Genomic DNA, 14,862 nt, shown 5'->3' with positions numbered 1-14,862 from the left:
AAGTCAATTAAAAACCTAATTTTTTATTAATTAGCAGTTTTAACTTATCTTTCATATTTTCTTTAAAACCATTTAAACTTCTTGATCTTATTATTTGTAATGAATTAAAGAAGAAATTATGTTTTTTTTCATGAAATGATGGAATTTTATGTTGGTTAATAAGATTATAACCAAAAATAAATTGTTAGCTGTAAAAAATTGAAAATATTTTTGTTTGTAACAAAATTTCAATGACGAATAAATCAAAAAGTATCGAATTTTCGAAAAAACTAAATAATTTGTGCTTTTTTCTACGTTTAATTTCAACAAACCTAGGGTAGACTTTTTAGGGTATTTACTATCCACTATTAAAATGTCAAGCAAATCGATGGAAAACTGAATTAAAAACCGTTTTACAGTGGACTAAAAATATAATAAATAAAAGTTTTCACCCGATATTTCCCTCAAAGGATGATTAAACGAACTTTTAAATTCAAATATTTCCAAAGTCAACTGTCAAACATAAATCAGTGCTACCAACCGACCATCTACGTTACGATGTAATTTCCCTGTAATTATTCAATTACGAAAGTGACAATAAATGTTAAATTAGAAAATTCGTCTGTGGAATTTTCTGCATTACGCTCTTCTAGAACTTCTCGTCGACGATTTCTTTTAAACTGAACTTTTGGTACTCCCATGGTACATATATGTCTAATTATTCCTGATTTTATTCTCATGTACCATCTACCATTTCTTTGATCCTCTCCATCGTGTAGTTGTCGACATTTATTTCCTGAAACCATATTGAATTTCGGGGGTCATATGTTTTTTATCGATTTCTATTTACGAGTAGTCTTTCATATAATTTTCCGGGAGTTTCCAGAAGGGTTAGTTTGAGTCTTTTTGGTTCCTCCTTCCATTTTGTTGGAAATGCCTGTGAACTCAACAGTTAGTTTACAATTTGAAGTATATTGTCTGGTATAACCCCAAATGATTTTTTCAGTACTTCAACCGTTAACCCTTCAGATCCTGGTGCCTTGGAGCTCAACATGGTTAAAAAATGTTTTTTGTATTTCATTTCGAAGTTGTTGAAGACAATTCTTTTTGTTTTGACCGTGATCTTTATGGTTTTAGTTCCCTGTTAGTATCCAGTAACTTTTCCTCATATATCCTTGCCTAGTTCCTTGATTAGCTGTTCCTATTTTTCTTTCTTTGTTTCATCTTTTTCGCCGCATCTTCCTGCAGCAGCACTAATAGAAGTAGACAAATTATGAACTCTTAATCAGCTTATTGCTATTTAATTCATCCTGAACCGTGTAGAAACTTTCTTACCGTAATTTCACAACAACTAAAGTAGCGTCTCCACCATCTTTAAAATTACAGTGTCTAATGCACGTTTTGATAATCAAGTCACCGTCTTCAGAGAAGCGCTTCAGACAGTATTATTCTTTTGTGAATTTATTAAATTTATATCCACTCGAAAGTTCGTTGTTCTTTGAATAATGATAAAACAGAATAAATGAGATACTAAACAAAGGAGAAAGCTTCTTGTTAGACGACGTTTTCTATATAAAGATATTTTCTTGTAAAGCTCGCCATCGGGAAACGCGAACGAGCGTGGAAAACTTAGAGACGCAAATGCAGATTGGAGGATTTCCATTGGGAAATATTGGCTCTAAACAGGCGATACTCGATACCTTACAAGTTCCATTACATACGTCTTATCCTCGTCTTTGTTTTATTCACATATTTGGGGGTTACTGAAGGTGCATTAACGAGCAATTATAGAAAGGTAATGGAAAGATTTGTTGCAATTTTCTTTTGATATAAGATAAAGGCGTAAATATACTTGGTGTAGGTTTTACGTAATATTTTTTTCATTGTTCCTTTGTATATATTTATAATGGTCCCAGAAGTACACAGAGTAACAGAGTTTGAACGAAACCGAAGACCAGTGGTCGAGCAAAAGAGGTGAAGATTCTAGAAATCAACAAAGTGGTACTGGATGATCGTCCACTGAAAGTTTAAAGTTTAATCGAGGTCGTACGACCTGCGAAGACCAGCATCTTACTGGTGGATCAAATGAGGTGGAGACTCCAAAAATGTTGTGCAAAAATCCATAAAGCGGTACCAGAACCTGCTCCAAAGAAGGCAAAGATCGATTCATTTACAGACAAGGTTATGGCGTCGGTTTTTTGAGAAGTTTCATTGACTATCTTGAAGTTTGAATTGATACTTGATACACCCTATTAGCCAGATTTAGTCTCCTCGTATCATTTTCTGTGGTAAAAGATTTTCCAACAATGTGGAGGCGATGTTTTAGGTGGCTATTTTTGAGAAGCTTGACGATTCTCATTATAAAAAAAGTATCGAAATTATTGAACATCCCAAAATTTTTGTGTTTTCTTTGTTAGTCCAGGTTCTTTTGGAACCATCCTCATTATATTCTCGATGTAAGTCAACTGGATCAGATCAAGAAGTGATCTATGAGTGTACCTTTTGAGGTTTTCGTGCTTTATCCTTAGAAGGAAATCTAAAGTTTACTTTATTGTAAAGAAGCTCGTCTGAGCTTTTTTATATGAAGGTAGGTAGAACAACGCTGTTATACAGGGTGTTGAGTACAAGAATAGCTCCTTGGAAGAGGCTCGCTTCTTGTTCTCGCTGACTAAGGCTCTGTCTAAGCTCTATTTGAGACTTAAATTTTAAGGCTGAATCGTAGATAATTCTTAGTATCGTAATAATCTTTGTACCCACCCAACATCGAATAGTTTTTCCCATAATAAAGCATGTTCCACATAGTCAAATGTTTTCCTAAAATCAATAAATAATGTAAATAATTTTCTAGATGGCAAAATTTTTTATCATAACTTTTGAGTACAATGCAATTTAGGTTTAGCTGTTTAACGAATCTGTAGACAAACCAGTTTAGCCGTTGTCTTTTTTTGTTTTGCCGTCAAAATGATCTACGTGAACACGTTCTGAAGGAACTGGCATAAAAAGTCTTCCTGCATGGTTTTAATAAAAAATATCATAATAACCAAACCTCGTATCTATATAACAAAATTAGACCTATAAGAATTTCTGATGCCGCAGGCGTCACTTGACTTTTTATTCCTTAAGATTTTCTAACAAAAAAAATGATGATGGCATGGAGATCATGGAAAGTGTAAATCACTCCGGTGTATATGGAAATTCACGCCTGCAGGGACATTTATTTTCCTCCATACTTTCGAATAATGCCTTAACCAATGTTCAATACAACATACATCTTTATAAAGGATACAGGACTTCCTTTCTACACACACACCTGGATGTTTTACGTTCAGGTATATTTCAGGAGGTAATAAAACTTAAAAAAACTATATTGAAGCCGATAATACAGAGTGTTTGTTTAAATGAAAATATTATTGAAGCCCTTATTGAGTTTTTTTACAAAGTGACTTTATTTTAAGAATAATTCCCCAAATTTCGAACTCCTTACCAAATCAGTTCTAATCATACACCTGGATGTTATTTCACGTTCAGGTATATTTCAGGAGGCAATAAAACTGAAAAAAACTATACTGAAGCCGATAATACAGTGGGTTTGTATAAATGAGAATATTATTGAAGCTCTTATTCAGTTTTTTACAAAGTGACTTTATTTTAAGAATAATTCCCCAAATTTCGAGCTTGCCCTTGCCAAATCAGTTTTAACAGATTTGGGAACAAAAAGTAGTTAGATTTGGTGGATACTGAGAATGAAGCATTCACTATAATGTAGGTTACCTACAAATTCGTCATTTTTCAAGTGAATTTTTTATACATATGATTACAACAAATATTAGCTGGTGGGGTATTCATTTTTTTCATTTTCAGATCCCTAAACGTATTTTTAGGGTTCTCATCTTCTCTTTTTTTGATGCTACAGTCTGCTGCATGCCTTGACTTTCTATCAAAAGTTGCTCTCTTCCAGTTACATGTCTTTAGAAGATTAATTGTGTCTTCTGCGACTTCTTGCCTTTTCGAAGGTCTTTCAATTGGATTACGTCTTCCAAAATTGGATGCAAATCTGAAAAAAATCACGGAAGTGTATTTTTTGTAATAGAAATTTTCACTTTCCTATTTAGTACAACCATTTTTGTAACAATTATCTTCTTTTTCCAAATGTTGCTTTCAAAATTGCGATTTTTTACTAAAACATGCTCAAAAATTGGAAAATCAGGATCAGATCAGACCTCTGCAAAGGATTCTTGTATAGGATCCTTCAATATGAACAATTTCGTGTTTTTCTAAAATTTTTGCTTAATTAAATTGTTTATACACCCCCGTTTAACTGAAAGTCGAATGGGATTACTATTAACTCGGAACAACGAAGAGTTGAAATCTGAACAGCTTCATTCATCTTCAAATTTATGTCTTCGAAGCAATGCAGCCGTTCTCCAGGATACGGTCCTTCAAATTAATCCTGACTATAGTGTGACTCCCTTAATTTTGATCGCCTCCTGTAAATTAGCAACAGCAAATTGAGCAATAAATCAGATTTGTTCGGGAATCATTGTTGGGGGTTGTATATAGTATTTGATCTACCACGAGAAACTGAAGGAAATTTAAGATAATTATTGGCATCGTTTCATCAATCATTATCAACGTAAACCCTCAACGGTAATGATAAGAAACACACCGATACATAACCTCAATCAACATAAAACGTATCCGATGTTGAAATAACTATCAAAAACCAGTTGACAGTAAATCAAGTCGCCTCCGACAAACGATAAAAAGCGAATAAAAGCGTGCTTGGAGGAGTGGGTCAAGAGGGAGAGCTGCAACGTTGTCAGATCAAGTAAGAAGTCACTTGTATCAAATAAATCTAATGACGTTTTGGAAGTATTGAGAGAAAAAGAACTAATTAACCTAATAAAAGATATTGATACCAAGTGCAAAACCAAAATCAAAGTGATCTCTTCAACACTGAAGTAAAACTGAAAATTGGAGTTCTCGGTATCTGCAGACGAACTTGGTGTTCATAAACCATTTCTACTAGAAACTGCTTTACGCGGGATGTTTAGAGCGTTTACCATGATAACTTTCTTCTATGCTCTAGGTTGTCCAACTTTCTGATCAACTCTGGATCGTCTATAAAACGAACTGCTTTCTTCTTATGTTTAGGAGCCGAACTGTGGTCTTAAACAGAGCTCCAAGCTACATTATACGTTGAAAATCGACTCAAAAATTATAGAACAGTGAAGGGAATAAATTTAAATAACTGGGATCGGAATATAACGAACGTGTTGAAAACTCATAAAGAACCACCAACCTTTAACGAAATCTTTAAAGTATCGGCAACATTGCTAACGGGTAACGTGTGGCTAAAGAACGTTTGTTCACACGTGTAATTTGCTTTGAATGTCGGAGGTCAGGTCCAAAGTGCTTGCTGCTACTTGTCGATTCCCAATTGTTGTATTCGGGCCAGAATATTAGATATATTCGAAAGAAATATTATTTTACTCCTACGAGGGTTGCTACTTAAGTTTTGAAAGATAACAAAATTGATGTGAATATGTCAAATTTGACATAACCATTAAAAGTTTGACAATTTTTAATGGTGAACGTGAATACGAGTGCTGTTTCTCTATGACTTTCGACGTGGATTAAACCACCAACGGTGTGCCGATGAGGTTTAACTTTTAGTGATGGAGCACTTCGATACAGGATGAATTTAGTGAAGGTTATCCAAAATCATACCGGAAAACATCGATGCCTGATACTTCAAAATACGTACTGAAGAAGAGTTTGAAGCGTTCAAATAACATGTTTTGAACCTTATCTCATGAAAAATAATTCCAGCGGTAAGACTTCTTCCACGTGAATGTTTACATTTATTTCTTAACTACTAAACAATAGGGTGGGCCGTATTTAAACTGTTCGAACATTGTATAATCTCAATGCTATCAAATACAACTATAATTTTAGTCCTTATTGAGAAAATTTTGATCGAATCAAAAATATTACAATAGAATTTGAAAGCGTCATTTTGAGAAACCGCTTTAATCCTCAGCGGTCTCTTTCAAATGTATTAACATCAACAAGCTCTCTACTTCATTTTCTTACCGAGTATAAAATTTTCCACAAACCCCCGTTGGCACTAATGAGGTTTTCTCTTCCGAAACAACCTCGAATCCAGATGTGTACTGACCCATACTATGAAAGAAAACCAAAAACTGTTTTCGTTTATTTATGGGAATTTTTTGTTTCAAAATTTTCCGGAAACTAACGAAACTTTGTTAATTTGCGTGACCGTTAATTAGGTTGATGTTTTATGTTGTTCAAAAATTGAATTATGTATATTAGAGTGAAGTTTGATTCATTTGAATATGTCTTAAACAAGTTTTTATAGTCTAAATATGATCGAGAAAAACGCTGTGATACTACTTATTTTTGCCACATTTTTGGAAGCTTTTTGATGCCTAATCAAAAGAATGTCAAAAAGAATCGAGGAAAGTTGATTAGAAATAAAATTCAAAAGGTATTTCAATTCGTATCGTTTGAAAATTTTTTTTCTGTGCTAAATCCACTTAAAAAATTGCATAATTTGACAAAAAACCACCTCAATCTGAATGGAAAATGCTTCGACAATTGATCAAACCCATGCAAAAATTTATTGGAAAATATTTTGGAAAACAATCCAATTATAAATATTTAGTAACCCTCGTAGCAATTTTTCGCTTATAGCTTTTTGTGATACCATAACTAGTCCAATCCTGTTTTTATCCTAATATTAGTTTTGTCTCTTGGTCGATGTTTCGTTGGTTTTGGTTGCTTTTCGTCGCAACATGCCTCGGTTGGTAATATTGATATCAATAAGCGACTTGCAACGTAGGAAAGTCACTTTAAATATTAGATGGCTCCTGTAATATCCTTATTTAATAATTTTTGTTCTTTACCAGGACCAATTATAAACAAAAATTTAATAGAAGATCAGTTAGATTTTGGTTAAACTTATTTTTTATTTTTATGACATTTGTTAAACGTGTTTGTTTTATTAAGGAAGTAAACGTAGATGGTTTGACACGAAACTATGTAAAATATGGATTTTTTAAACATAATCTCGTTTTATATCTAAAAAAAAGTTTCTCTATTAGTAGCTCAGAGCTTGTGCGTCCAGTCCAATCCAAAATAATGTCAAAAAAAATGTCCAATATTCAATAAAAGTAGATGTGGACATCATTCCTGGATGTGGTGTACAAGTTTTGGTTAAGGTTTTGGAAAACAGACTCAACGGGTACCAAGAAAGAAGAATACCAAGGAAGAGAACCCACGGATCAGCCATTTAACCTAAAGACGATCTTGGATAAAAGCTAAGAGTGAAAAATAGGCCTTCATGTCGTATTTATGGATTTCAAGCAAGCTTATGATACAGTAAAGACGACTCAATCAAGTTTTTTTGAAAAATGTCTAGAATTGAGTTGTGCGCTGTCAAAATTTTTGACTAAAGTAAGATTTACACCAATACAAATCATCATTTTCAACAATTCAAACATCAAATAACTGATTGGAAGAAATTGTTCAAAACCGGGTGCCAAATACAAAAGAATTTCTAGAGCGCGTGATCCCATATCCAAAAGGGAACCCCTGGCAAAACAAAAAAAGTCACAAAAATTACAAAAAAAAGTGATGGTTACAATACTTTGGGACTGCGAAGGTATTGCACCAAAAATTATCGAAAAGGGGGGCGGCAAAATCAGTCGAGGTGTGCGTTGGCTTCATGACAACGTTCTTGTCCACAGTGCCCACTATACAGACCTGATCTCGTCCTAATCGACTATCTTTGTTCACTGGGTTTCCATATAAATTATGAAAAAATCTAAAATATCTCGAATACACTATATTTTTCCTAAATTGTGCATGAATTCAATCTAAAATTCAAATTAGATTTAAAATAAAAAAGTTGATATTTACTTTTATAATCAAAACTTTTCGCGGCACACCCTGTATACTAATATATCTTGTAATAATTCGAAAAAGAACTGAAGATCTTGTCGACTCAATCACGTTATTAAAACTACGAAATCTTCGAGGTTTCACCAATAAAAACTGTCGATAATGAGATTAAACGTAGTGTATTGGTCAAACTACTAAAAATAACAATTTTTATTAATGCAATTTCTGTGGTTAAAATCTCACGGAACCCAAAGTTTCCGCCTATGGATCGTTCGATAAGAGGTTATATGAAAAATGAAGTTTATTTTTATCCTATAATGTGAAAAAAGAGTATCCCGAACAAAGGGTTCAAGTCACTTTAACCTTTCTTATCCCGGTTAGTTCATTTTACGTATAAACTATTTTTAAGTATCGATTTTATCAGATGTTGATATTCGAAATTCCTTAGAGGATCGCAGGAAGAAATTGAAACACTAGATGATAATGAACTAACGTCAAATGTGAATAGAACTTCGTTACTTCAAATTGCCATATTTTCGACTATACGAAGGGCTGGTATACAAATTGAACATAATAGTAAATATAGTACAGGATGTTAAGGTTCATTCTATAAACGAGGACTGATCCCAGTACATAGGTGTCGAGATATACTGAACTTGATAAAATAATTGATAATAACCAAATCCATATTCAAAATTTGATTCATCGTTTATTTGGTTCCATTCATTTTTGAAGATATTCCAAATATGTGAAATGGAAGTAAGACATTGATTTTGAATATCTTGTTCAATTAAATTGCTTTACTGCCGATCACACGCTGACCAGAGCGTATTTAATTTGATATTTTTTATGACCTTTTTTCTTTAAAATCCCTTCACTTTTTACCAGCCTTTGTTGGACACATACACTTTTCTTTTTTAAAAAACTTCTCTAAATCTCATTTCCACTGTGGAAGGTTAGGAAGATTCGTAGATCTGAGCTGATATCTCTAGATCTGTAAGTCGTCTTTCACGTTTACTGATCAATAATGATCATTCTTCTTCAACGGTTTTGGTTTTTCGATGCCGTCCTGAACGTTTTCTATCCTAAAAAACTACAAGTTTAAGCGATGTCTTTGTCCAAAACCTATTAATCGTCTTATAGGGAGAACTGAGGCTAAACTACAATCATAAACACCGAAAAATTATTTTTCTACGTCCGTGCGTTTTAACCCACTTTCCCGCACGCATTTTAGTTTTGAAAGTGTCACTTTCCCGCACTAGTGCGGGAAAGTGACATTCTTCAAAGGAGAAACAACTATCAAACCACCCGGGTTTGATATCAGTTGCTATGACAATCCAAGCGTGTAATTGTTACTAAAACATCAAAGTTGTTCAAAACGTTTCGGAAGTGACCGATTAAGAACAATCTTCTTCTAAATTAAACCACATTAAATCGAATCCGATACAATAATATTAATGGATTCATCCGACGAAGAACTTCCCGAAGCCATTTTGAAGGCTGCAAATGAAGCTAATTCCGAACTGTTACCTGCCAAATCCAGACTAAGGTATGAGAAGCAATACGACCATTTTGTTACATGGTGTAAGGAGAAAGGGGCCAAAACTTATAAGGAAGAGGTATTTCTGGCGTATTTTTCAGACCTAAGTAAGGTTTTAAAATCTAATGCATTATGGTCCCGCTATTCGATGGTAAAAAGTTTAGTAAAAATAAAACAAAATTTGGATATAGGAAACTTCCATAAGCTAACGTCGTTTCTTAAACAAAAAAATATTGGTTTTCGAGCACAGAAAGTTTTTACCAAAGAAGATATATCCAAGGTTATGCTAGCTCCAGATGAGGTATACCTGATGATTAAAGTGAGTACCATTTTTGCACTGGCTGGCGCTCTCCGCAGATCCGAGCTTGTAAATATGACTGTCGACAACATTCAAGATAAAGGCAACCTAATTGTTGTGAAAATTTCTGATTCCAAAAATCATTCGTCAAGATCATTTGTTTTATCTGAAGAAATAAATGATGGAACTTATTTGAAAGTACGCAGATTCCACATTCCACACCGCCGATTTTTTATTCATTATAAGAATAGAAAATGCTCAGTTCAATGTGTTGGCGTTAACACTTTTGGTAAGATGCCAGCAGTGAATGCCGCATATTTACTCCTACCTAATCCGGAACGTTATACCGGACACAGTTTCAGACGTTCTTCGACAACGTTCCTAGCAGACTCCGGCGAAGAAATAACCAACCTAAAGCGCCTGGGTGGCTGGAAGTCTACTACTGTCGCTGAGGGCTATTTGGAGGACACCGAGAATCAGAAGAAAAAAATATCAAATAAAATTCTCTGTACTACATATGACTTAAAACCGTTACCGTCACCGTCATCGTCATCTTTATGCGACCTGCAACCGATGCCATCGTCACCAACAATTCTTACTAGTCTACAGAATGCAACAAATTGTGTTTTCAATATTAATATTTATAATAATTAGTAGTTTTTAGTTATATTTTTGTAGTTTTGTATATTATTATGTTTGTTGGAATAAAATAATTTTAGAAAAATGGGTTGGTATACTTTTTTGTATATACGGTCGTAGAAAAAATAATGTTCCTAACTCATGCGTAAAGTGTCTTTCCCGCACTTGACCGCTTGCCTGAACTCCGCTCCGCGTCGTTCGGGACAACTGCAGTCGCGTGCGGGAAAGTATCACTTTCCGCACTTGTTAGGAAAATAACTTTAAATTTATAGGTCGTTAAACAAACCAGTCAGTACAAGTTTTAGCGTTAGATTTAAGAAACCGTATTGACCTTAGCTTGATAATATACAGTGTGTTGCGAAATGTGATGGTTTATTATTATTCACCCTTCACACATTTTATTCATTAGATAGTAAAATCAGTGAAAGTGGTAGCAATAGTTGAAGATTTTATTGTTTATCAGGGATATTTGCGTCAGGTTCTCCATAATGCCTTTGTAGACCTAATCATTATTTCAACAATGTCAAAGGAATGTGGCGTTGCCATTTTTTATTTAATTTCGCCCGTATATCACTTCGATTAAGCTATAAAAAAGATTTCTGTTTTAAATAGAAAAAAAAAAAGCTTCATCCTATCATCTGAGTGATATTATATAAACAGGATTTGGACAATTATGAAAAAAAAATTCGCAACCAAATAATTGAAGAAACGAAGTCGCAATTCTCACATGGAAAATCGTCTTCAAAATTAACTGGTGGCCAAAAACTAGACGGAGGATCATGGACTGTCGTTGGTCCTAAACAAGATTAATGTCGAATGGGAATTGAACAACTTGAAACAAAAAGCACCAACCAAGTATCGAATATGATTATCGATTGCGCAAACAGATGATTGAAGATTCGATGTTAGTAGAATGTGCAGAGGATGTAGCAGCACTCAACGTTGCTCGGGATTTGGAGCTGATCTAGTTAAAATCGATTCAGATGATGCTGGTGGTCAAAAACTAGACGGAGGATCATGGACTGTCGTTGGTCCTAAACAAGATTAATGTCCAATGGGAATTGAACAACTAGAAACAAAAAGCACCAACCAAGTATCGAATATGATTATCGATTGCGCAAACAGATGATTGAAGATTCGATGTTAGTAGAATGTGCAGAGGATGTAGCAGCACTCAACGTTGCTCGGGATTTGGAGCTGATCTAGTTAAAATCGATTCAGATGATGCTGGTGGTCAAAAACTAGACGGAGGATCATGGACTGTCGTTGGTCCTAAACAAGATTAATGTCCAATGGGAATTGAACAACTAGAAACAAAAAGCACCAACCAAGTATCGAATACGATTATCGATTGCGCAAACAGATGATTGAAGATTCGATGTTAGTAGAATATGCAGAGGATGTAGTAGTAGTCAACGTTGCTCGGGATTTGGAGCTGACTTAGTTAAAATTGATTCAGATGATGCTGGTGGTTGACAACTGGATAGAGAATCTTGGACTGTTTTTGGTCCTAAACAAGTCGCATGTCGAGTGAGAAATGTCGAATCGATAGTAAGCTGAGCTTCCTAGAGCGCTTCTTAAAGTCAACCACCACTTGAAAATGTATATTCATTAGAGTTATTTTGAAGTACCCTTGCATATTTTCGAATTCTTTTTAATACACTAACAATCTGTATAAACTTAGCTTATCCGAAACGGTGATTATAACTTCTCTAAATTGTGAAGACTAACGTTAATCAAAATTCCAATCGTTCGTTAAATTTAATGAGACCATTTTAGTCACAAACCGGTATTAAAACGTCATCCTTTGATACTGTAAATAGGTCCTCGCAAGGATAATAGTTAAGAATCTTTGTTCAGTTTATATCTTTGAGACCGCGCCGACAACAATTACCTTTGTATATGACTTTGAAATATAATTACACACTTTACTAATTGTCATATATGACAAAGACTCGTTGTTTTTTGACACAACAATAGAAGACGTTCAATATCAAAACTACGTGTAATTGATAATCAGATCACATAATCGATTATCGAAGTCTTTTCGACTTTCCGCACCTCCTCTTCATAAGGTATTCTACTGGACCTCTGTAGAAGTTCCCCAGGCTATAAATCTTTTGGATTGTGTCAATTTCCACGAAGATCCAAACTTCGTTGGGCTGTGGTTTTATATTTGGGGTCGTTACCTCTTTATTTCTTATTTTTCAGTGCGTAGCCACTAAAGACCGTTGAGATATCAAATAAAATGTTTTTGTCTAAAAAACAGTTAGTGCTTCTCCTAGGGGCGCACGGAAAATCCTTCAACTTATTTTTCTTTAATCTATCTCTTCGAATAAGAAGTAAAAGACCTGGAGTTTGGTTCTGCTCAGCCGATTTCCATGAACTCGATGTTGTTTGAAGAAGCTTTTGTCCAGCTATACGAAATATATGATTAGCAAGATATGCTAGACGGCGTGGTTCTCCAATTCTTATAAGAGATTCAATGACAAGGTTTTTCTAAATATCGACCTATATTCACTATTTTCAAAAGCCCCGTAAAATTTTAGTTGTTAAAGTTCTATTTTCTTCCATTTCGGAGTAAAAACTTAATGGAGTTGTGATTATTACAAAAAAATCCCATTTAAGGACATAAATTTAATCGACTCGTTTATCAATGCACAGCGTTAAGACTAAAAAAAAATGATAAATCGCATCTCCATTATTAAATCCATTAGATATGTTCAAACGCAGACAATTTTCCTAATTCTTCCACGGTCATTAAAAATGACCCCGAAGTTATTAAAAATGACCCGTATTTTCAAATGGTAAGTTTTAATGTTGGAGTTTGTTCGGAGGCGTAATTTCAACTCATCTCGTTAAGAAAGGGATGAAATGTGGAATCTGACGACATGCTGCCGAAGAAGCTTTTGAAATCAGTGAAGAAGGAAGAGGGTTTATAACAAAAAAAATGCGGAGATGAAATTGTTTAAACAAATATTAGATTTTCTATTATTTTCAATCACAATTGTGGATTTGATATACAATGGGGGCACTGTTTAAATAATACACCACGTTTAGTGTCTCTTCTCGAAGAATCCGCCCCGCCAAGAAGCAGAAGTGTGGTGGAATTTCCATGAATTCTCTCAATTGCGATTTTCTTTGATTGTACCTCAATCGGAATGGAAATTGTTTCAAAAGCATGCAAAAGAAAGAGATAAATATTTGTTTTTATTCGTCTACATCAAAACTTAGTAGTAACCCTCGTATAAGCCCTTCAAAATCGTTACCAAGACGAAATTCTTAGTGTGAAATATTTCTTGTTTCTTTCAGGAAACGAAAAATGTAAGAAGGATGATCCTTGTTAAGACTCGAGTCTTATCTTCCCAGTTGGTGATTGCGTGGTTGCTGCTGGTAGCTGCATTGTGTTCATTTCTCGGTAAGTCCTTTTAATGCATTTTTAAGCCCAATTTATAATAAGAACTCTTTCACTTAAGCCTGTACTATTCGCGGGATTAACAGATTCATAAACGTACACTGAAAAAAATATTAATATTATATCAATACATAATTTTGAAATACTCTATATACAATGTGTCTCCGAAAAAGTTAAACGAGTTTTGCAAGAGATGAAAAGCTCAAGATTTCGTTATTCATTTTTGAGGTTTAGCCTGAAAAAAGATTCACTTATAACCTAGTTTTGAAATACACAAATTGATCGTTATCATAATAAAAAATTGATTGAAATCTAAAAAAGACAAACTTCATTTTGAAAAATGCATCTAGAATATATAAAGGAATATTACCGAAAAAATGAGTTCAATCTCACTACTAAGGGTTTTACGAGATCTATGAACACGACTATCACGACAAAAAAATCTACGAGGTAGTTAGTGATCAAGGTGGCCGACGTCTACCTTGTCTCTTGGAAACTCGTAGAAATTCGATATGAAACTGACCGTTGAAAGTCATTATGAATTTGGCCGAATATAATATCCTGGGGATTCTCCAGGTCTCTGAACACGAATAGCATAACTGCAAAGACTTGTGAGATACCTGGTGCCCGAGGTTGAACGTTTATACATCTAGAGCTTCGTGGAAATTCGTTATGAAATTGGCTAATTTCATTGTCCTGGGGGTTTTCCAGGTCCCTGAAGAGGAATAGCATGACCGCGATCACTTGTAAGTTACCTGGTACATAGAGCTTCCTTCGAAATTCGTTATGGATTTTGCCGATTATATTGTCCAGGGTTTTTCCAGGTCCTTGAATAGCATGACCGCGATGATTTGAAAGGTACCTGGTGCTCGGGATAGAAAGTTTATATATCGTTTCCTATAGCTTCCTTGAACATTCGTTATGAATTTTGCCGATTATATTGTCCTGGAGGTTTTTCAGGTCCTTGAAGACGGATAGCATGACCGCGATGATTTGAAAGGTACCTGGTGTTCGGGATTGAAGGTTTATAGTCGTTTCCAAGAGCTCTGTATAAATTCGATATGT

At 34.4% G+C, this 14,862-nt stretch overlaps 1 protein-coding gene across 5 annotated transcripts in view; it reads left to right on the top strand.

The window, feature by feature from the left end:
* The window catches only part of LOC130445440 (lachesin-like), a 102,143-nt gene that overhangs the window by 19,990 nt on the left and 67,291 nt on the right, over positions 1–14,862 (top strand). For all 5 annotated transcript variants that reach the window (XM_056781054.1, XM_056781052.1, XM_056781055.1 and 2 more), the window contains one exon: positions 13,695–13,800. In XM_056781054.1, coding sequence (XP_056637032.1) covers positions 13,716–13,800 — 85 coding nt within the window. In that variant the 5' untranslated portion in view covers positions 13,695–13,715. The remainder of the gene's footprint in view (positions 1–13,694; positions 13,801–14,862) is intronic.

Source organism: Diorhabda sublineata, chromosome 6, assembly GCF_026230105.1.
Source record: "Diorhabda sublineata isolate icDioSubl1.1 chromosome 6, icDioSubl1.1, whole genome shotgun sequence".
NCBI lineage: Eukaryota > Metazoa > Arthropoda > Insecta > Coleoptera > Chrysomelidae > Diorhabda > Diorhabda sublineata.
This window is presented reverse-complemented; position numbering and strand designations above follow the sequence as displayed.